This window comes from Dreissena polymorpha, chromosome 7, assembly GCF_020536995.1.
Source record: "Dreissena polymorpha isolate Duluth1 chromosome 7, UMN_Dpol_1.0, whole genome shotgun sequence".
Classification (NCBI taxonomy): Eukaryota; Metazoa; Mollusca; class Bivalvia; order Myida; family Dreissenidae; genus Dreissena; species Dreissena polymorpha.
Genome location: NC_068361.1, coordinates 5,679,724 through 5,703,424, shown reverse-complemented (window position 1 = coordinate 5,703,424; position 23,701 = coordinate 5,679,724). Strand labels below are relative to the sequence as shown.

The window sequence follows — 23,701 nt, the reverse complement described above, 5'->3', positions numbered from 1 at the left end:
ATAAAGATTTACATTAAGGGGGAAATACCGTCGATATGCCCCGTTTAATTAAGTTCACTGTATCTAACGAGTCGCCTTATTTCGGCTTCGCATAATATGGTCATTTTGATTTTGTGCGGTAATTAAGCAACAAGTCATTGTTCTGCAAATATAAATCCGCAAATGTTTGATTTAAGTGAATACATATTAAAAACAAGATTTTAATTAATACAAATACCAAAATCCGTCGCCTAATTTATCCTTTCACATAAATTGTTTACAAGCGCGGTCTATATAAATGGACATATAATTGACACTTTCTAGAAATGAATATCTTCTGAAGCATATGTTTTAACCAAGAGAATTTCAATCGATGAGTATTCATTTAAACCATAAGGGCTTTGCCTGTGTATTTTGCTCCAACGCCGATTAAATACAATTCAAGTGAAAGCTCGGTCTGAATAAATGAACATGTTATCGCCACTATCTCGAAAACAACATATATTCTGAAGCATGTGTTTTCAAACCGGATAATTTCTATATCTGTGGAATAGCGGTTACAACCATACCGACTTTGAGTGTTCATTTTTACTTCAACGCCGATAATATGCATTTCAAATGATACAAAACTTAATTTCACTTTATTCGTCAAATCTACATATTTAATTTATAGCATGTACTAGCATATTAACATTATGTTTTCGAAAGCGTAGGTTTAAAGAGAACCCACAAAGCAATCGCATTCAAGTAGTTCTCCCGGACATATTAACATCAGCGTATGTTGCTTACATCCTGATCGAAAAGCATTAGTGTTAAAGCTATATCCACTTCTTAAGTATGAAACAAGAGTCCGGGTTATTTTTATATTTAAACTGAAGAGCCAAGCGAGTGCAGCCACATTTGTTCTTCATACCGGCCCACTGCAACTCGGTAAGTAGAATTTAAAATACGTTTAATGCGAAGTTCATTTCTAGTAAACGTTTAAACATTTCATGTTTATTAAGGAAATGAATACATCAATTTGATGCATAAATGTGCTTCTTAAGGTTTTCTTTAAAACAGTGTGTACTGAATTTGACGCTTGAAATATATAAAACATTCAACATGAAACGAACTAAACAATTTAGAAAGGTGACCACGTTTTTGGGTTGATCGCGTTTACTAAACCAAACTTATTTTGATCATGCAGAATGATATTCCTCTCAAAGAAACCTTGGACAAGGAATGTATTTAATTGCATTTTGAATGTTTTACGATCTGTCTTTATTACAGTTTTCCTACAAGAAGTAAAACATAATTGTTAAGACTTGAAATAATTGGATATAAAATGTTCTTATTATGGACTATATTATTTGACACTAAGTTATTAGGAATACGTTTACGATGTACGTCATTCAATACTTAAGGTGATATAACTGTGATTTTTATCATTTTGAAGATCACTATGAATGCCACGGCGAATTTGATCGCAATCGTTTTCATAGCAACACTTCTGGTGACAGAAGCCAAGCTGGAGAAAGAGGGTTTGTCGGACGAATTTAAATGGAATAATACTCAATGTACGTGGAAAGAAGGATTTGATAACTTATAAAGGTTTATAAACAATACAATACTTCGTAGTTCGGTATATGAAAATTACTTAAATGTGTTTGTTTAATTTTTAAAGGTATCTAATTAAATATCTAAATTTCTGATAGCGCTGTAAATAGTGCTAATATATTAATTTCAATTTCAGAAGTTGATTAGAGCTGTAGCATTTTTTATTTTACAGGATTCTTGTTATTTATTGCAAGCAGCAAGGAAAATTTTGCAGATGCAGAGGCAATCCTCACGTCAAATCTTGCGCATGGTACAACAAAAACCAAGAAAAATTCTAATGGTGCCTGGTGGCCGTATTGATACGTTTGTAGTATATTTATTCATTTAAGCAAAAAACACACATCGAACACAATATTATATTTAGTCGTGGAAACTATACATTAAACATATAAATAATTATTAGAAATATTCACCAGCATCGTGAAATTGCTTAATTTCCAGCAATATGGTTCTGTCACCCGGACAATTGTTTTAACATCGAACAAATAAAACATACATATTATTTTCGGGAAATTAAGGTAACAACCAACTAGCATTTATTTAAGACACTAAACAGATTACATATTGGTGTATAATCACAAAGCTTTGCTCACCAAGCGGAGGACCCTTAGCTATATTCATCCGCGTTCTGTTTTTCAATGTTGTGTTTGTGTGCATTTGTCAATTGTCAAAACTAAAAGTTATTAACTTCTGGCTTACATACTCTAAATCATTGCACTGACATCTGATATGAGGAAACGGAATGTGTATGAACCAAATTCAACACGAACCAGAAATAAAAATAACAAACTTGTGTTTTAAATAGTTGACATTTTTTTACTATCTGCTTTTAGAAGACACAACGAACGTTTGTAATCTTAACACAGTCGTCTGCCACGAGTGCCCAGACGTTAAATTCGGGCGGATGCAACAACTTCGACGTCCCGTCTCTGAGAACAGCGACTACAATCATGACCAAGACTCGCAAGGATCTGTTGATGACTACTACATCGACAGTTACTAGACATAGATGAGTCAATGCCGTTCTAGCGCCGTTATGCTGAAAACGATTCTTAATATGCTATACACTGCTATTATATGTATTTCTATAAAGGTACAATATATTATTCTATTTCACAATCGTTTAAAGCGGCAAATAAATGAATTTCTTTATGTTTAGTTTTAATCTACTGATAAGACTATAAGTTGAGTTTATTAGTTTAGTTTAACTACGTGTAAATATACAAAGACGGGATAGTTACTTTAAAACGCAAATTTTTCTGACAACTAAACGGACATCACATACAAGTATAACTACATCGTTTCTTTTTTTCTGTAAAACAAAACGATTTAAAACTTACACTTCATCAACACTGATCAGGGATCAAGAACTCTACAAATAGCCATTAAGTTTATTTGATACATGAGGTCTTAGACAGCGAGTCACACAATTTCTTGTATTTTTATCAGACTATTACGACCTTTGATTCGGGTACACGATTACAAGACGACTAAAAGGTACAAAGTAGTGACAATTGTGACATAATCATCTTTACCTACCTGTAGCCGGGTTGTGTGTAGAGAACACAAGTGGGTTGTCTTATATATTCTTTATTTTATAGATGTCTATAATATTGAAAATGATGTCCTGAAAAATAATACAAAAACAATTATGAATAACTAATTCAAATTGCAATAATTAAACATTGCAATGAAATACATAATAATCAAATACATTTATATTACAATAAGCAATACAATACAATACAATGTAATTATATTAACAATAAAAGTAAACTCACCAGCGACCTGAGGACTTAAGTTTTAAAATAAATATATGCTGACAAATGGAAAATTCCAACATCTATCTCTTACGAGACTTTATGATGGAATGATCATAAACTAGAGTATAAAACCATTGAAACTCTATAGTTAAAACATCTCACATAAAAACATGCAGTGTTAGTAAATCATTCACTCACCAATTAGCACCCACACTGATACTCGCTCACATTCTTGCATGGGTTAGTAATATTAAAGGATTAGTGTCAGAGTGAATACCCTGTTACATACCTAATTAATTTATTTAAGCGTGAAAGCAACAGTAATTTGTTGAGCCTTTGACAGTATTCAGGAATCGTTTGGTAGAATCTCGCATATATTTTTTTACAATTCTAACACGGCACGTGCCAAATTTCATATAAACAATGAAGACAATCGTCTATGGGTTATTCTGCAATAATTATGGGCGGAACTTATACACTGAAAGCACGCGCTGTAACTAAACAAAATATCCCGATACATTTTCCACCAGCGTAATAATCCGGTATTTTATGAATGAAAGTCATTGAGGGCGGAGATCTGATCGACAGAACAGCCGAAAGTTATTTTTATTGGCGGAATTTTACAGAAAATAGTACACAAAAAAATAAAATACATAGTATAAATCTTTGGTCAAAACGTGTTAGAATCAAAATAATTCGTGTACGTTATAGTTTGTAGTCTAGTCTAAATTATTATTATTGTGCAAGTTTGACTCGTTATCTCGCTTATTCGCGTCGTTAGGTTGTGCCTTTAAATCATGTTCTCGCGAAACAATGAATGGCATTAACGGAATACTATACAGTATACTATCCCTTTATCGTTTATCCACCGCTATTTAATGCATTCAAACATTAACGAAAGCTGTTGTTCAATCTCTTTGCTAAGAGTTCTTTTAAACAAACATCAGTAACGAATACCACTGGGGCCGCCCTGCGCAGACACTGTACATTTTCCGAATACATTGCGCTAAGTTAAGAAAAAGTGATTCAAAATCACGACTTTTTCAGAACGTAATCACGTGCATAAATACTCAGATCTGTATTTGCGACCCAAACGAATAATAAAGCGTATATACCGTTTTACTTGTATTATAAACCATTAATTCCATCATAACACTAAAATTGCTCGTGAGAGTAAAACAATTTTCTAGCTGAAGATGTCTCGAATTTTGAGGTATTCGTATTTAAATTTCGGATCCTGACTCTAAATGTTTGTGAAAAGGGACATATGACACAAGAAAAACTGAGTTTTTATTTATTATGTGCATTACGCTATTAGAATGTGCGCTCTAATCGCAATAATATTACGAGCGCATGCTATAGTAACCATGTGAAAAAAAAAACAATTTACGTGCAAATGCGATAGCTTTTACGTTTCTACGCATGAGTTATTACGTGCGCAAAAATATTTCCCATTACTAGTAAATGCATACATTCAATAACAAGAGCTTTGAGTTCTTTTAAAAACAGTGACGAATATCACTGGGACAGCATTGCGCCGACGCCGTACCTTTTCCGCATATATTGCTCTAACTGAAGGCTTTATGATTTCTCTCTTTAACATTGTATATGTTTACTTATTTTGCTAACATACTTCTTAACCCAATCGAGGTTTTTTCCGTATGGTTTTATTACCGCCGAATATGAATGATTAACGAGCTTTCGACAACCAGTTCGTATTACAAAATTCTAGAAATGTTTTTGCACATTCAAAATCTGAGATAATGTCCCTTTAACGGTAGCAAAGCTCACATACTATGAGCTGAGAATTGAACTGGTTGATTAAAGTCTCCGTTCGCGGAGGATAAATTTGGGCAGAATCGTAAGAAAACGTGTTTTTTTTTGAAGATATCACTGAAAATCCGGTTGAAATCGGTTGAAAACAAACAATATAGCGATTTTTATTTTGGGGTCGAGTACGGTCAAGTACGAAAACGACCTAATTAAATATTCATGATTCGACACCCAAACACACAACAACAACAACAACAGATGTCGAATACGGACGAATTTAGCGGAGAGAAGGTAAGAACAAATGCAAATGCATATGTTTACAGACGGAAATTGACTTGCAACGCTACGTTTTTGCTATATCTATGTATTTATCTATTATATGCTAATAATGTTTAGCGGAAGCCTGCTTTTCTGTCTTTCTATACAAGAAATAAGACAGAAAACATTGGAATAGGCTCCGAAGGGGAAATATTCAGAATTGTTTTTCTAATACAGATCGAAGTTTCTTTATTAAAACATCGCTTTGGGTTATTAATTTGTTTACGATAAATTATCAATTTGATATATTTTATAATCATCACATTACACTGTGCTCATGACAACTTTTAAAATTCGGCAATGGGTGGGGAGGGTGGTCCTGTATTTAGATTGGATCTGGCAGGTTCACTGAATCTGGTAATACAGATTGTACTTCTTAAAATGTGTATTATTTGTTTTGAATGCATAATGTGTTCTTATAACTTGTAACAGTGTTATTCTTTTTAGGGGACGAAACGTGGTGGGAGGGGGAGACGTGGTAAAAGAGGGAGCAGTGGCATGAGACAGGAGAGAGAGACAAGCGCTAGTAGCAGAGTCGGAGCAAGCAGAGGTGTAAGCGAGAGCCGGGGGAGAAGTGGCAGTCGGGGAAGAGGCAGGAGTCAGGGGAGAGGTGGAAGCCAAAGAGGGAAAGCGCCAAAGGCATCAATCGAAGACAGGCAGCGTGTTAAGGAAAAGAGAAATGAAGCGAAAGAGAGAATGAAGGCAAGTTTAGTTTTACATTTTCTGATGTTTTCTTTTTAAAGGGCCTTTACCTCTGATTTATGTCATTTTTTAAATTCAGATTTGAAGATTATGTCCAAAATATTCATAAAAGGACAAACATACGCATCTTTTATGTCCTAAATAGGGGAAAAGTAAGTCCCCGTGTGGGATTTGAAGCCATGGCCCTCAGGTAAATGGCACTAAACCAGAATAGCGTTTTTAAAATTAGATCCAACTTAAAAGTATGTAAAATACGGAAATAAATTTTGTTGTTCATTATGTGATCAAATTTAATTTGTTGTTTTCAGGATGTGGTGAAAGCAATGGATGTGGAAAGACTGAGGGAGCTGGTCAGCTCATAGAGAGGGAGCCAGCTTTGGTCTTTGACTGATGTGAGGATGAAGATGATGGGCAACCTCCTGTGCACCCGGTGCCATCTTCCACGCCATCTTGGTGCAAGTGTGGTAACTGTAGGGGGATGCCTACAGAGCTGGAGAGGAAATGCTGCGATTGTTTTCCCAGAAACTGCATTTCTACCAGAGCGGTGAGAATATAACATTTCACATTTCATAATCATCCTTAATATATGTAGTCCAGTAAATGCAATTGAAACAATAACTCGTAGTTAGATAAAGTTGTGCCTGCACATCAGATTATGTTTTTTGTGGAGTGAATAATTGTATTAAACTGAGTTCTCAACTCCTGCATTTCATGCAGTTCATATACCTGTAAGTCTTGCAAAAACATCAGCAGCAGAGGGCAAATAATGGTAAGCATCGTTTGAACTGTCATAACCTATTTATTTTAGACATTTTGTCCAATTTTTGCTCTTCAATATTTTTGAATGAGCAATTGTGGTACACTGTTGCAATTTTGTTTGTTTTGTTTTGTTTCAATAGCAACAACTTGTAATTACATTCACTTTTATTTGATTGTTCTATAATTTCAGCAAATAGAAAACTTGGTCCTTGACCCAGAAGTGCTGGCATTAAGCCAGCGCTACGATAGAGAGATATTGGGGCGGTACAATAAACCGATTGAAAATAACCAAAAGTCAATGAGGCATGCTGCCTACAGGAACTTCATTCTCTGGCGTCATGGACGTTTAGGGGCAGGTGTAAGGCATGTTATCCCCAGTTATTGTGTCTGGAAAATTAGGAACAGATACCACAGTCAGCTAAACCAGTACACAGGTTTCATGCCGGACAGATTCATTTAGATATTTGTATATAATGTCAGGTCACACCTAATCAACTACTTGTTATTCTGATTTTTTTCTTAAAATACGGGTTGATCTGTTCTTTGGATTTTTTTTTAATGAGGCAAGAGAGCCAAATAAGAATCAAATGGTCTTTTTTGTAGCGGCGAAACAAATAATCTAAAAAAAACTTGATATTTTAACAGATATTTGTGAAAATCTAGGACTTATATCTTTTTCTCATAAATCAAGAAGAAAATGTATAAGATTTTATTCAGATTTTTGCTGTTTTATCTATTTTCAGCATAATAGAATTGGGCGAACATATAATATTGAAATATTTTTTTATTGTTTCCTCAAAAACTGTAGAGACAGTATCTGTAGGACAAAGTATTTAATTTGGTATGGCCTAAATACCTTTTATCATATGATTGTTATTATGTACATCTAACTAGACTGTAAGCTCTATTCATTTATTTTTAATGAAAGTCTTCTTTGATAAATGTTTCTGCAAATGAGCTGTGCCAAGCAGTAATGGGTCTTAGTAGAGTGATTTTGTATGATTTTTCTGTTTCGGAAGATTACAACTATTCCTTCTTTTATGTTAGTCTTTCTTCAACTCTCATTTATAAAAAATATACTACACCGTACTATATATACTATATATATATATATATATATATATATATATATATATATATATATATATATATATATATATATATATATATATATATATATATATTATATATATATATATATATATATATATATATATATATATATATATATATATATATATATATATGTGCGGTATTAAAAGCTGCCATTACATGATACTTAAACAAGACTGAGACATTAATAAGACTAGCAACTATTTTAATTGGACACGTAGATTTGTCCGTATACACTTTGTAAGTACTTTTAATGTCCCCCACCCACTATAGTGGGGGACATATTGTTTTTGCCCTGTCTGTTGGTTGGTTGGTTTGTGTGTTTGTTTGTTTGCTCCAACTTTAACATTTTGCCATAACTTTTGCAATATTGAAGATAGCAACTTCATATTTGGCATGCATGTGAATCTCATAGAGCTGCACATTTTGAGTGGTGTAAGGTCAATGTCATCCTTCAAGGTCAAAGGTAAAAAAACAAAAAAACAAAAACTAAGCGGCGCAGAAGGGGACATAGTGTTTCTGACACACACATTTCTTGTATATAGTTTACTCTTCATTATATTTAAGAGCAAACAGCAAAAATATGCATCTGTTTAATGGACATCAATAATGATGTCAGGTTGGCATACAGTTTCTTCAATGACATCATTTTTTAGTGAGGAAGTTTTCGGAGAAAACCCGAGCTATTGTCATAGCCAGCTCGCCGTCCGCCGTAGGCGTCGTGCTAAAACCTTAACATTGGCTCTAAAATCAAAGTGCTTCCACCTACAACTTTGAAACTTCATATGTACATGCACCTTGATGAGTTCTACACGCCACATCCATTTTTGGGTCACTAGGTCAAAGGTCAAGGTCACTGTGTCCTCTAATATGAAACTTTAACATAGGCTCTAAAATCAAAGTGTTTCCACCTACAACTTTGAAACTTCATATGTAGATGCACCTTCATGAGTTCTACACTCCACACCCATTTTTGGGTCACTAGGTCAAAGTTCAAGGTCACTGTGACCTCAAATATAAAACTTTAACATTAACCTTAACATTCGCTCTAAAATCAAAGTGCTTATACCTACAACTTTGAAACTTCATATGTAGATGCACCTTGATGAGTTCTACACGCCACACCTATTTTGGGTCACTAGGTCAAAGGTCAAGGTCACTGTGACCTCTAAAAAAATATTCTGACAAGCTTTCGCAGCCGAGCGTGGCACCCGTTATGCGGTGCTCTTGTTAAGATTATACGTATTTCTGCTGAACGCGGCTTGTTTATAAGTTATTCAGTAAGAAAATTGATTCATACCAAATTTTAAGAAAAATATATTTGTTTACTCTTTATTGAAACAGACAATATTACGGGTAATTTACATTCATGAAACAAATTGATTCACATATTCTGTTTAAGCTTTCTGTAAAGCTTCTTCATTGTTTAGCATAGCGTTTGTTGTTGTACAGCTGCTGTAGATTTTGTCATGTATTGTTAAGTAAAATGTAAATACTGCACAATTTTTTAACTTGTATTTGTTTGAAGGTTTTTGATCACTACTTAGCAATATTGGAGTAAGTGACTGTCAGCAATCACTCAATCTGACCTCTCAGAGTCTGTAACCCTTCCCCAGTATATAGAAGAAAAATGGAAAAATGACTAGGTTGAATGCGACCAAAGTATCACCTTCAACTTGAGAAAGCACATGGATTCGTGTAAAATGCCCCTCAATAATGGAAAACAATTCTGCAAACTCCAAATAATTAGAGCCGACATCCAGATTTATTAGGGAAATTTGAAGTTCAAATTAGCCCCAAAATCTCTACCGAAGACAAACATTTGAGCCGCGTCAAGAGAAAGGGAATTTAAGGCGATTGAGACCAGTTTGGATCTAGATCAGCCTGCGCTTGAAAGGGCAGTCTGATCAGGGTCCAAACTGGTTGCTATTCAGTCAAATAAACAAAGACGTTAGGTGTAACAATTTGGATCCTCATCAGACTGCGCTTTCAAGCACAGGTTGATCTGGATCCAAACTGATCGCAATCACTTTAAGGCCCCTTTTCCTGTGACGTGGCTCATTAATCTATGATACCTCAAGATGTCTTCTCCCCAATTAATGACAAGAAATATATTTTGGCACAGATATTTTGATTTCTTAATTTGACATTCTTGATGTCAGTAACTGAGAAACATGCAAAAAGGCTGTTATATGAGTAGTGTCACAATAAAAGCTAGATAAAGTAGATTATGACCGGTTTGAATCTTGATAATCCTTTGAATACAGCTTGAAAGCACAGTCTGGTCAGGAAAAATACTGTTCCGTTATCATATATGACAAGTTCTGCATGAAAAGCAAAAAAATGGACCCTGTTGAGACTGCACTTTTCAGCACAGTCTAATATTGATCCAAACTGGTCACAATCGGTTTGTATCCCTTTTCATAAGATGTGGATCGTATACAAATATTGTCCTAACTATGACACTTGGGTCTTGTCACAAAAGAGCCGATTCAATATCGTGTACATTTTCCCGGGTAAGTCTATCAATGCATGATGGGAAAATCTTATAATGAAAGTAAATTAACTGAACCGCATTGCATAATGCATGTCAAAAATAATATTATCTCGGTAGTCACTTGAAGTTAACTTAACAAAGGCAAGATAATAACATGAAAAGTTTTAATAAGGTATAACCTATTGTTGTGCTTCTTAAACTATTTCACTTTTTTGTCTGACCTAGTTTGTGTCCCAACATGACCGATATCCAAACTTTACCTCAAAACAATCAGATAAATATTCTGACAAACTTTCATTTGTATCGAACCAAAAGTGTGATCTCAAACCTGGTAACAATGTGTAGATATTATTTGACCTAATGACAATTTTTGCTAGAGTGGTTTTGGTGAAATTGTTCCACGACCAACCGGCAATGGACAGAAAGTGACCACAAAAGCTCAGTTTGTCACTGTGACTGTCGAGATAAAAAGCTGTCTCACTTTGTCACCGTGTGACAGTGACAGGGGAACTAAACATATGAAATTGAAGATGTATTAGGGAATGTGTATCTTTCACATGTAACAAAATGTGAGCTTAGGACAAAGCATTACATAAATGAGCAAGGTCATAATTTTTGGACAGACAAACGATAAACAATATACCCTCTAATCATTCCCGAGGCATACAAATACAAAAAATACATTGATATACATTTATCACCGTTTATTTTAATACTTTCTATTGTTACTTTTTGAACCACCGAATAACAAATTGTATGTCTGTGACCTGGTTGTAAAAAAATGAATCATAGATTATTACATGTATATGGCACTATTCCAGATTCTCCAGTTATTAGATTGTACGCAGTAACTTTCAGTTTAATTGAACGCGAAGAAGTAGCAACACACAATTTCCAGTCTTTACTCTTTGTAAAACAGTATATCTATATTCAGTAAGATTTGGTTTCCTGAATTACTGCATTTTTCTGTGATATCCATTGAATGTCTGTTTATTGTAAGGGCCATTGTTCTGTTTCTCCACTGAATGTCTGTTTCCATCTGTTTCTTAAAATTCTAAAATTATAAGGATCTTCAAAGAGTATCTTTACTGCCAGATGTTGAAGCTTCCATGAAACGTGATTGTTGTTTTAAGTACAGCAATTTTGTGGGTGGTGGAGACTCTGGTGCTTAAGTTCTTTTCAGTTTCCTGGGGTCTGATGGTGACATCTTTGCCGGTGCTCTCAGTGGTATTTCACTTGTTTTGAAGTCTTCAATCATATCCGTCAGCATTTTTGTCATGTAACTGTACGTCTTGGCCTCGCGTTCTTGGTAGGCAGACCAGGTTGAAGTTCTCTTGCTCCAAGTTCGATGCAATCTGCATAAGACATGAAATCCATAATTATGTGATACATGTACCAATCCAAAGCACCACTCTTTAAAGCAATTTTACTTTTTTCAATACGAAAGTCTCACTTATTTATCCGTTTATTATTATGTAATTTCATTTTGAATGTACAATTGTTTGATGTGCCAAAAAGAATTCTGAAAAGAAACGAGTTTTCCCATTTTTGTGAGCTGCATGATTTTGGGAAAGTGTGAATGTGATAAGCAGAGAAAAACAGGCCGCAGAGTATTCCTTGTATCAAACAACAGAACAAATAGCAATTACTTCTGCAGTATTTCTCAAAAAATTTCTTGTTTATAACATACCGTGGCTCTCCTGTTTTTGTCTTCAGCAGCGGTCTATCTTAATGGTATTGGTAGTCCAGGGCAGCAGGCATATTTCGGGCCTTGTAGATTGGGTACCTAAAATGGACAATTTCAGTCCATATAAATATATATGTATAATATATAAAGCTTACTAAACACACATTATTCTCTATACATAACATCACTGAAATTCATAATGCAAAGAATACACTGTATGCTATGGATACTAAAATGTACTTTTTAATGAACCGATAATTCGTGATATGATATGCAGCCACTCATTAATGAAGTCAATATCATGACTTCAGATACACAATGGCTGCAAGCATGGTTTTATTGCGGTGAATTTCAGTTCTATTGGGTATAAGCTTTTACCTGCTCACATTTTCCCAAAAATACACCTGTAGTGCATTTTACAGGCGGTCAAATGAAAATAAGTTAATGCTGCTATGGGGCTTGAGTTGTGTTGCATTTTCCATTGTCACCATGAATAAAACCAATCAAATCAGATCTGCTTTGATCTTTCTTTCACGCAGTTTGTGCTTCTAAATAAGCCACTTTCCAGCTTATATTACACAGTTGTACAACTAACGAGTGTTGAAAAGAGAGAACAGGAAAGAAAGTGGCTTACGTGTAAGCAAATCTTTTGGCGCAGTACATAAGGATTGTCTCATGGAATATTTCTAATTTACCAGTGTGCCTGAAAAAAAAACACTAAAATTATTCACTCACTAAATCCTTGCTTTTGAGCAGATACAATGAAGACACTCATAGAACAAATTATTTATAGTGTTTCAATGTTACCAATATGAAAATATTTTTTTAGCCTATAGAAGTAAATTGATCCTAGTTTTACACTAGGTGTATAATAACGCAAGTGTGAAATTTACTAAACATTTTGCATAGTTTGTTAATGAAGCAGTTTGGTGTCAAGAATTACACGTGTTAGTGCCTTGTGAGCATCTCCACCAGGTTCTCGCCATTTTGATTCCTCAGAGTCATGTAGAGGTCCATGCTTGCACCTTTCCTCAGCCGCACCATCTTCTAAACCCCATTCATGGATGTTCACAGTGTGATGCAAAATGCCCCGCCAGGATGCTTAAAGAATATCATACATTTATAAACATAATAAAGTTAAAACACTAGTTGAAACAGGAACAGAGACATACACTTATACTACTGTTGTTGCTCCCCTGTTGTTTCATACCTGTTCTGCTAATTGAAATACAGATTCGATAGCAGTCAATGTAATAGAGGTTGCTTTTTAAAATTTAAGTATGTCTTGTGGAGAAATTGTCAGTTTCATTTATTGTGTTGGGTTTTACAGCAATTCGATCGATATTTCAAATCATGTGGCGCCGTTCAGGAAAGATTGTTTTGGCTAACTCCGGGTGTTACAAACTTCGCCTCAAAATCAAAATCGCCTCATCAGCTGGAGCTTAGAGATGCACCGACTCCACTTTTACGATCACGCTTGGAAAACAGTGGCTGCAATTCAGTTTTGATGTGCCCCTCAGCCACAAGGGGAAATGGTCAGTTTTATAACATAATATAAAAGAATGGACTACCTGTTGCCTAAGTAACGTAAACTTTTGAACAGTTTGAAATCGGTATTATAGTACAAGAAAAAACAGCTTACCAAGAGAACAGATTCATTTCCATTTGCATTTCTGCAACAGTACCAGAAATGGTTGATCAGGTCTGGAACCCATGGTCTCAATGCCTTATTCTTCACTTCCGCTGCAGCCTGCAATAAAATTCATACGAAGATAAAGACCAAAATAAAATAAAAATAATGTTTACAGTAGAAATTTGTCAAAGGCTGATCATTTTTTACCCGAAGCACACAGATCATGATTACTATTAAGTAGGAATCTTGTGGGGTTTTTTGTTATCACATAATGTGATTATGCAAGTCAATGTCGTTCTGGTAAAGAAAATGAGGTAAGGTGTACATGCAGTGACTTGGGTCTTCCAGACACAAAATAATGGTTCTTGACTTTTTGTACACCTTACACATGACCTTCTGACTAAACTATTATGCTAGTAAGTTATGAAAATCCAATGGCAATTCTCACAAAATGAAATCAGAAGCATACAAATAGTTTTGTATGTTTGGGCCTAAATGGTCACAATTACATTTAGATAAAAGAAAATGAACTGAGCAACAAAGATTTAAAGATAGGTTGTAAGTGAGAAAATGTTGATCTGTGTCAAATCATCCGCATTAATTGGATCGAAAATAAACAGCAGCTATTTTGGACAAATTGATTTAAAAAACTTTAAGTTTTTATTTTTACTAATACTCACATGTGCAAGCCTTTTACCATAGTTCTTGGCACCATGCCAGACATCAAATGAGCGGAATATTGGATGCTGATTTTCTGTTACAGTTTAGTATGTCACCTCTGTTATCAATAAATTTGATATGCTAATAAATACAGTTTAGAAGCAAATATCCATCTGAAAGACTTACATTGTATCGCTTAGCTGATGTTATTCATATTTATGCCCCCTTCGAAGAAGAGGGGGTATATTGTTTTGCACATGTCGGTCTGTCCGTCCGTCGGTCCGTCCACCAGATGGTTTCCGGATGATAACTCAAGAACGCTTAGGCCTAGGATCATGAAACTTCATAGGTACATTGATCATGACTAGCAGATGACCCCTATTGATTTTCAGGTCACTAGGTCAAAGGTCAAGGTCACAGTGACTCGAAATAGTAAAATGGTTTCCGGATGATAACTCAAGAATGCTTAGGCCTAGGATCATGAAACTTCATAGGTACATTGATCATGACTGGCAGATGACCCATTAGTTTTCAGGTAACTAGGTCAAAGGTCAAGGTCACAGTGACTCGAAACAGTAAAATGGTTTCCTGATGATAACTCAATGATAATTAAGCCTAGGATCATGAAACTTCATAGGTACATTGGTCATGACTGGCAGATTACCCCTATTGTTTTTCAGGTCACTAGGTCAAAGGTCAAGGTCAGCAGGTCGCTGTGGTGTAATGGATATGGTGTCCGCCTAGCGACCGGGAGGTCACGGGTTCGATCCCCACCGTGGGAGCGTTCTTTAGATCTTCCCCAAAGACACCAAGTACTGGTTCTAGGCCCAGGAAACGGACTCGAGAGCGTTTATATAAGCCTTAGGCTTTCGATGCAATCGAGCTAAAATAAATAGGTTTAAACTAAAGGTCAAGGTCACAGTTACAAATAAAATATTTACACAATGGCTGCCACTACAACTGACCGACCATATGGGGGGGGGGGCATGCATGTTTTACAAACAGCCCTTGTTATAATGTTGTAACTACAATTTTGCTACACTATCTAGACTACAGGATAAACAGGTAAAGTCTTCATCAAGAAAAATGTTACACTGTGTTAGCATTAGAAATAAAGATAAATATGTATTAACAGATCCACTTAATAAACTCACTTATCAGAGCAGCTATGGTGGTGCTTGCATCAGTCACTATCTCTCCGATCTCAATTCCTGCTGATGATATGTCAGCCATGGAACGCTTAATCCCTTCTCTTTCCATTATATTGGACTTTAACTCAGTCTCCCTCTTGTCCACAATTTCCATCCCAAGAATGTCTTTGGTGTTGTGGTCAATGAAGGTGTACGTACAGTACTAAGCACTGTGGCCGGGACTGTCATTTCTACCATCTCCTTCAAAAAATAGTTAAAGTGATATGTTATTAAATATTCTTAAATAAGTTTTACTTCAACAAAATACTACTTATTGGTCAGGTTAAAAAAATTCATTAAAGGGGAACTCCAGACCACTGATCAGGTTGCTGTTATTTTCACATGTATCACTTTCATAAATACAGGTAAGCTTTTACCTTTGCTATACTCGAAACAATAAATATATGTTGTACTGATTTTGATCTTCGATAGGGAACAGCAAAATGCCTTTTAGGCTATTTTGTGTAGGTTTCAGCTTTATCCTTGTTAAAGGACATATTGCTCTGCATTACCTTTACTAAAATGATATTATAAACACAGTAAGATTGACCTGCAATTGTGACTGTCTTTCCAATCAATCTTTCCCTGTTCTTTTTTATCATGTCTTTGAAATACTGGTTTATGACTGGCACACAGTGCTTTCCTTGCATCTGGTAGAAGGTGGTCCTGGCTGTAACTCCCATTCCAAAGAATGTAAACATGAGTTTCACCTTCTCGTAGTTGTTACCACTTGTGAGAATGGCACAAGACAAGAGAAAGTCACCGGCAAGCCTGTTCCTTATTTTCGGTTGCGAGCACCATGTCTTCACTATATGACCTTTTTCACACATCTAAAAATGAAGAAAAAGCCAACTGTCTTTGAAAACAATTAATTGCTTTCCATCAACTAAATTCATACAGAGTTGCAGCAATTAAATTAAAAATAATAATACATGTGTAACAAACCAAAGATTATTGTTTGGTCAAAAGAACAGTCTTTGTTTAAAATGTGGTATCTATTTCAGTATGTATTGTATATAACAGTCGTGTAGAGTTTAGCAAGCAGATTATTGTATGTAGATAAATGTTACAGACAAACGAGCCGTATCACATAGCCCGTTTTCCGTGACTCAGCCTGGCGAAAAAAGCGAACAGTTTGGATCATGATCAGACTGCGCTTTCAAGCGTAGGCTGACATAGATCCAAACTGGTGGCAATAGCCTCAAGGTTCCTTGTCATGTGACTCAACTCAAATAATACAATTCAGAAAAAAACTTACCCATTTATGGTGAATTGCTGTCCCTGTGCATCTCGTATTCAACAGGACTTGTTGATCACACCCTTTTACTGTATAGGTGGTGACTGGTTTCATCATGGCGAGCTCTCTTACATTGCCTTCAAAAACAACTGCCTTGCGTTCGGCAACCAAGTCCCTTCCTTCTATTGAATGTGGATCATCATCTTCTGTCTCTTCCTCGTCTTCCTCGTCATCATCAATCAGAGTATCTCTATCATAGGCACCATGAATAGGGAGGTTTTCCATATCATCTAGAGTTAGATTGTTTGCTCTGTTGAGAAAAAAAACACAATCGGAATGTCATAATATGTATAGAAGCTACAAATCAAGATGAAGTACTGGTTTAGATATGTATTAATCAACATTTTACCAGACAACACACAATGGTTGAACCAAGTAATTACTTGCCTTAAGTAAAGCCTTATGTTCTCAATTTCAAAATTTAACTTTCAATTATAACAGAGATTTATGTTGCATGGTGTGATAAATTGTTCGATCAGGAGAACAATCATTTCAATCCATTATGTTGTATATTGCCAGTGATTATGAGCCAAATATAAGATTTCTAGCAATGTCAAAAGAGGACCTCACGTTTAATGTGACCAGTTTGGATTAAGAACAGCCTGTTCTGGATAGCAGTCTTATCAGGGTCAAAACTGTTTGTTTTCATTTTTGTTTTACTTACTGAATAACAATTTGTATTATTATCATACAGCGCTTTCAAGTGCACGCTGATCAATAATGGAACTGATAGCAATTGCTGTAAAGTACATTTTCTCGTGACGCGACTCATTTATTTAACCATCAAATTACCATGATACATGTATAATGAGACTACATCTGACAGAATAGGATGCATTTTTAGTGATATTATTGATCTTGACTAAGATGTGTAAAGATTTGACTGCATCCATGCTACTCAAAAATGCATTATATGTGTGGTTCAACACATCATTAGTCATATGCATGATTTTATACAATGCTTCGAAATCATAATTTTCATCGCCAGTGTCGTCCCATAACAAACAATAGATTGTGAGAAACACAAAACGATATACTTTAGATGTTGAATCTTATATTTTGAAAACTAAAAGAGTATCTTGCCCTGAATCAGTGCATAAGACATTTACTTACATCATTGACAATTCAAGCTCAAAATCTTCAACATCTGAAATATCATAATCTTCATCAGAGCTTGCTTCTTCACTGTCAGGTTCAAAGGTACTATCATAGTCTGCTTCCTTAACGCCAAAGTCCAATGAAATCCTGAATGGAGAAAACAAAATTAATTATAATATATAGTAGTTGAAGACGTTTTGATGGGTGGGGGGTAAAATACATACCGGCTCGAAATACACATATCTGCTGGATATTTCTGGGTGTTGCCGTCTTGCATGACGTAATATTGCATACTGCACGCATGAAATAATAGCAACCAAGGTTAGGATAAAAAATTACCTGGTTGTAAAAATGGTCTTTTCTGTTTGCTGAATCTAATAACAAAACAACAACTGTACACACTGACTTAATTGAAATATCTGATTTTGGTCCGAAACTTATTAGTGTCTTACAGTCTGATGTTGGAATATATCTTCTTGGTGCCTTTACATGATGCAGTTGAGTAACTAGGTGAAACGTACATTGGTTTTGCTGTGAGTCAGCTTTTTTTTTATAGAAAACTGTAAATGCTGTCATCTACCCAAAGTAACATACAAATGGTCCAAATGTTTCTAAGGGGATTCACCCTGATAACCTTCCAGCTGGTAAATAGTTATTTCATACTTTTATCAAATTTTAAAGCTAAAGTTATACTCACTCTTTGAATGACTTGTCAGTTTCCATTGCTTTTCTGCGATATCTCCCCAATAACTCGTCACTAGCTTCTGACCCCTGTCCTTCACTGCCTTCCGACATTGGTTCGTTTACGTCTGATCTATAAGATACACATGTTTACAATAAAATCACACTAGCAAACACAAGACTTAGTTTGTCAGATCACAAGATATTAAAATGCCTTAAATTTATCCGCTGGATTGACATATTGTGCAAAGAAACATCATCTAAAGTTACTTATCATTTATGGAAATTAGGCTGTTTTTTACTTGCCAAGGCTGGTAAATTTTGAGTCAGGCGGGTAAAAAACTGTGTCAGGCGAGTGACTCTTTGCTTTTTTAATCTTTATTCATATAATCTACATGTATATACCAATTTTGGGGTTGGTAAAGTGAAATTGCCAATGTCGAAGACAGCTTATGCACCAGTAAATTAAAACCATGGCCCCAAACCCCGAAGGAAGAGCGGGGATTGCAAGGGGAGGTGTCTTGTGTTTTTACTTGTATAATGTTCCCGCAATGCTGTGTGCTTGAGGGACTTTTCTTTGGCGACAAAATAGCAGGGAAACGTAGTGGTGACTATACCAATAAAAAGGCCGATTGAAATTTGCGGGAAATTTATCATTCCCAGGCCTTGGGGCCGTGGTTTCAATTTACTGGTGCATTATAATCAGTTTATTGACCAATCAAGAAAACTGACAATATATTTTTCTGATTAAAAAATTGTGATTTAGATCTCATAAACTATTCAAATCAGAAATTTAATAATCAAGCCATGAGGAAATATAAATATGCCTAGTAAAGTAGACTTATAATAAATAAATTTACCCTTCTAAAATATCAGATATTTCTTCAAACATAGGTTTGATGACTTTTGTAGCTGTAGATGGTGTTGATGACAATGGCACTGTGGCAGATGACATACTTTTTACTGGAGTGATATCTTGAGATTGACGTATCTTGCCATCAGTGTCCGTTTGCATTTCTAATGGTTTCACAGACTTAGATCCGTATTGTTCCCTGAATATAGAAAATCAAATAAAATTGGATTCAATATTTACTTACATGTAGCCGCTGTCACTACGCCAGTAGTTAATTATAACCTCAGGGTTGATAGACAAATAATCCTTGTGCAAAACGTTTACTTAAAACAAAAGTACGTCAGTAGCCATATTTGGAGTACGGGAAGTAACTTCCAAACTGCGCAAAACGAAACACCAAAACAACCAAAAATATTGGCAATCATTGCTTGCTTTATTTTTGCTTTTAAAACACAAAAACTACAAAAAATAATCAAAACTGATTATAGAAATTTTTTAAGAAAAACATGAGTATTTTGTCTGTGGTGAAATTCACGAGTAAAATATCAAAAACAATGAATTTTCCACGTAAACAGATATTTATCATTTTATTTTACAATTTCCCCTTTTGGGGCCCCGTGTTACAAAACACTTTCGTATAGATCGGACTTTCCCAATTACAGAGACAAAAAAACAAGCATTTATTGACAAACGTGTTTCATATACACCCTCCTTCAAACCAACAAACAAGAAATCTTCTTTCTCTCCGTTAAATAGCGTTTATTAATAGACACAATGTGGATAAATGTACACAAATTCAAAAAATGTGCGCTTACCAGCAGTCCATCAAAATTGACGCAAATTTATCATGTGTTTGCTGGCGGGACTGCAATTTCAATCTGTTCCACCTTTCCCACACGCCCGAAACAAACCGTACAGAGTGATGGCTTTCGTTCTTTTTTTCTGTTTTCATTTTTCTTCCGTACTAGTGTGATTCATTTCGTCGCCATATCTAGAGCACGTTGTTGTTGTTGTTGTTGACAACATGTGACCATGATAATTTGCATACCTCGCGACGCTGCAACGGTTTTCGCCTATTGCATTCTTTTTATGATCATTTGCATATTATTTTATCGATTCTTAACCGATTTTGACCAGGTTTTCGATGTCATCCTCGATAAAAAATATAGTTCAATGAATTTATGTAGAGTTTATTTTATCGCTATACGATTTATTTGCAAAACGACGATCTATTCCGCGAACTGGTACTTTAAAGTTGGTTTTATGCATTCACCTGTTATGTTAAAACAATTCAACTGCAAGTGTATTATGAACACGGTTTTCTGTTTAACACTGTGCAGTGTTTTATATTAAAATTGCCTTACGTTATTTTCGTTGAATACATGTACGGTTATTTGTTGTTAACGTTAAAAATTTGTGGGCCTTGAAAAGAATGTATTTATATAGTTTCCCCTTATATATGACCTGCTAGAATGCAACTACGTTTTGTTCTTTTCTCATGCCTCGTTATGAATAAACGGTATATGAGGATGTTTGCGATTTGTATAAACGTGAACTCAAGTATAACGAAATATCGATACAACTAGCTCCACTTTTTCAATCATTATTGTCGAGCTGCGGTAGCCGAGATTTAAGCACACGGGATAAATATGTTTGGTTACTCCCATAGTACAATAAATAATCATAGTTGACATTTTTCTGTGCCTTTTTTACAGATACTCAGTATGCTTTCAAAAATGACGATGGTGTTTTTCTTAGTAAAATAGTACACTCTTCGGACATAATATTCAACAACCAATATTTATCGGTCAACAAACAACGCTATCTACAAGAAAGATCAGCAAAATAAGTTGTATAATCCTGTTTGTTACACGGAAACAATATTTAGTTTGAAAACCACTTACATCGATTGCAATCTTTCCCACCTTTCTTGTTCCCAAACCGAATTGTTCGCCCTTGTTTTGTGCCTTGTTTCGAATAAACGGTATATGTGTGTGTCTGCGATTCTTGCAAACGTGAACCCAAGTATAACCACATATCGATACACCTAGCTCATTTTTTCAAACGGGTTGATAATCACCAGTATTGTCGGGTGTTGAGGACGAGAAGTTTAAGTCCTCGGAGAAGCTATGTTTGGGTTGAAACCATGGTATATAGGCCCAATTTTGTGGTTTAAACCTGTTTGGTTGATTTATATCGTGTAGATATTATTATGGCTTTTTAAGCCTATATCGCATGTGTGTACGTGTTTGAAGCTGTTCTATGTGTTTTGGATTAGCTCTGGAGAACGCCGCCCCACCCTTGGACCACCTGAGTTATCAGTGTACACCATACCCACGGCTCCAACGCAACCTGTGCAGCTTCTTTAAAATGTGTCACACATTAACCCGTCGCTGTTTGAATGTATTGTGAATGTCTATGGTAAATACATTTTGCCAATGACATGCAAACATTGGACGTTGAAGCTTCAGAAGCTAGTGCAGTTTGTGAATTCCTATTTAATTAGCTTACTTTTAATTTAATCGACAATATCATCGTTGTGCGATACAATTTAATATGCATCAAAATGTTTAGATACTCCCTTAAAACAATAAATAGACATAGTTGACATGTTGTATGCTTTTGTCAGATACTAAGGATACTTTAAAATGACGATGATGCGTTTCTTATTCAAGAATTGTATGCTTTGGAAATAATATTTAACAATCAATATTTATCGGTCAATAAACAACGGCATGGACTTATAATGCGTGGGAATGGAACGAGGGCTTTGCTCTAAGTTGTTAAATACGCATGCAAAATAAATTAACAAACAAGTCAGCGATAGTTCAAATTTAAAATTTTAATTGTTAATCGTTGAGTGTTTTTTGACTGCTTAGTTTGTTTGTTATCCACCATAAAGATCCGTTTTAGAATCCTGTTTGGTACACCGAAACAGGATTCTAAAGTTTGAAGTTTGTAAAAACACTTGCATCGATAACAATCTTACCCTCCTTTGTTGTTCCCAAACGGAAGTGTACGCCCTTGTGCTATACGCCCGATGGGTTGCTGATTTCGATCTGACTTAAAAGCGCATCCTATTTAAAGGCAAGTTAAAAGCAAAACTTGAGGCAGACAACGGTTCATCTAAAGTGGCCACAACATGAGCAACATCCGTATGTGAATATATTTTTTATATGAGTATAAACTTTATCCAAAACTCTTCAAGATTTTATATTTTGTTATGATCATTTTGATAAACTAATATATTGATCTAAATCGATTACAATGTTGGGCCAATAACAATTTTTTCGATATTTAATCTTGCAGAATCAAACATTGGTACATATGGATAATTCCTGCCTAATACTTCATCATAACTTAATCGGTCTAAATGTTGTTAAATTTGTTCTCATTGTTAAGTTAACGTTACGCTTATAATGAATTAAATAATATTTTATCATTATAGGTGTATATAATCAAACTCGAAAATTTGACAAATTCGTATTGTTTCTAGATAATTGCATTATTATTATTCATATCATGTGAATGGTTTATGGGTGAATTTTAATAAGCTGATTAGCTGTTTGAGTCGTTTTGAAGCAAGGTTAATTTACCCTTGCATGAACATGTAATTGAGCCAATAGAGGGAGTCAATTCACTGGTGAACAACATACCAAGTATGTAATACTTTTTTGGCGTATCATTTAGATACCACTATTACAATATGTACAAAATGGAGACACTCATAGTAGGCGCAGGAACATAATTTGACTGAAATTTGCATGTAGTCATGCTATACGCATGCAAACCAATCGACTCACAGAATAAGTGTAGTACACTTCGCACTTAAGAAGGCTTTCTTTCGTAGCGTACGTTTGAATCCTACTTAGGGTATGATCGAAACACATTGGTATTGTATACTCATTTTTTCCTTCATGATAACAACGATATAAAATTGTCAGTAGATTAATATCAATGGAAAAAGAGAACGGTCGCATTGTGTTAATAAAGATTTACATTTAGGGGAAACACCGTTGATATGCCCCGTTTAATTAAGTTCTTAAGTGTCGCCTTATTTGCTGACTATGGTCATTTTTGACCCAGGTTTTGTGCGATA

General features: G+C 35.1%; 2 protein-coding genes and 1 long non-coding RNA gene across 3 annotated transcripts; 1 reads left to right on the top strand and 2 right to left on the bottom strand.

The window, feature by feature from the left end:
* Window positions 1–2,091: 2,091 nt before the first annotated feature.
* LOC127836846 (uncharacterized) lies at window positions 2,092–3,614 on the bottom strand. Its single transcript, XR_008028948.1, has 3 exons — window positions 3,360–3,614; window positions 3,118–3,205; window positions 2,092–2,617 (listed from the first exon to the last, which is right to left on the bottom strand). It is a non-coding gene; the product is annotated as an uncharacterized LOC127836846 (long non-coding RNA).
* A 1,758-nt stretch (window positions 3,615–5,372) lies between these two features.
* LOC127838162 (octapeptide-repeat protein T2-like) lies at window positions 5,373–6,496 on the top strand. Its single transcript, XM_052365741.1, has 3 exons — window positions 5,373–5,405; window positions 5,880–6,134; window positions 6,443–6,496. The coding sequence occupies exons 1-3, from the start codon at window positions 5,373–5,375 to the stop codon at window positions 6,494–6,496; spliced, it is 342 nt and encodes a 113-aa protein (XP_052221701.1).
* Window positions 6,497–15,630: 9,134 nt separating this feature from the next.
* LOC127838160 (uncharacterized) lies at window positions 15,631–18,591 on the bottom strand. The gene is made up of 5 exons (XM_052365738.1): window positions 18,521–18,591; window positions 18,084–18,215; window positions 16,932–17,220; window positions 16,224–16,503; window positions 15,631–15,874 (listed from the first exon to the last, which is right to left on the bottom strand). The coding sequence occupies exons 1-5, from the start codon at window positions 18,589–18,591 to the stop codon at window positions 15,837–15,839; spliced, it is 810 nt and encodes a 269-aa protein (XP_052221698.1). The 3' UTR covers window positions 15,631–15,836.
* Between the last annotated feature and the right edge of the window lie 5,110 nt (window positions 18,592–23,701).

Excerpts from the sequence above, each read along its gene's own strand:
- LOC127838162 (XM_052365741.1), top strand. The coding sequence starts at position 5,373 with ATGTCGAATACGGACGAATTTAGCGGAGAGAAG. Across the intron at positions 5,406-5,879 it reads ACGAATTTAGCGGAGAGAAG|GGGACGAAACGTGGTGGGAG; the intron begins GTAAGAACAAAT and ends TATTCTTTTTAG. Across the intron at positions 6,135-6,442 it reads AAGCGAAAGAGAGAATGAAG|GATGTGGTGAAAGCAATGGA; the intron begins GCAAGTTTAGTT and ends TGTTGTTTTCAG.
- LOC127838160 (XM_052365738.1), bottom strand. The coding sequence starts at position 18,591 with ATGTACGTTTCACCTAGTTACTCAACTGCATCATGTAAAGGCACCAAG. Across the intron at positions 18,216-18,520 it reads ATATATTCCAACATCAGACT|GATTTCATTGGACTTTGGCG; the intron begins GTAAGACACTAA and ends TTCTCCATTCAG. Across the intron at positions 15,875-16,223 it reads AAAGACAGTCACAATTGCAG|GAGATGGTAGAAATGACAGT; the intron begins GTCAATCTTACT and ends TATTTTTTGAAG.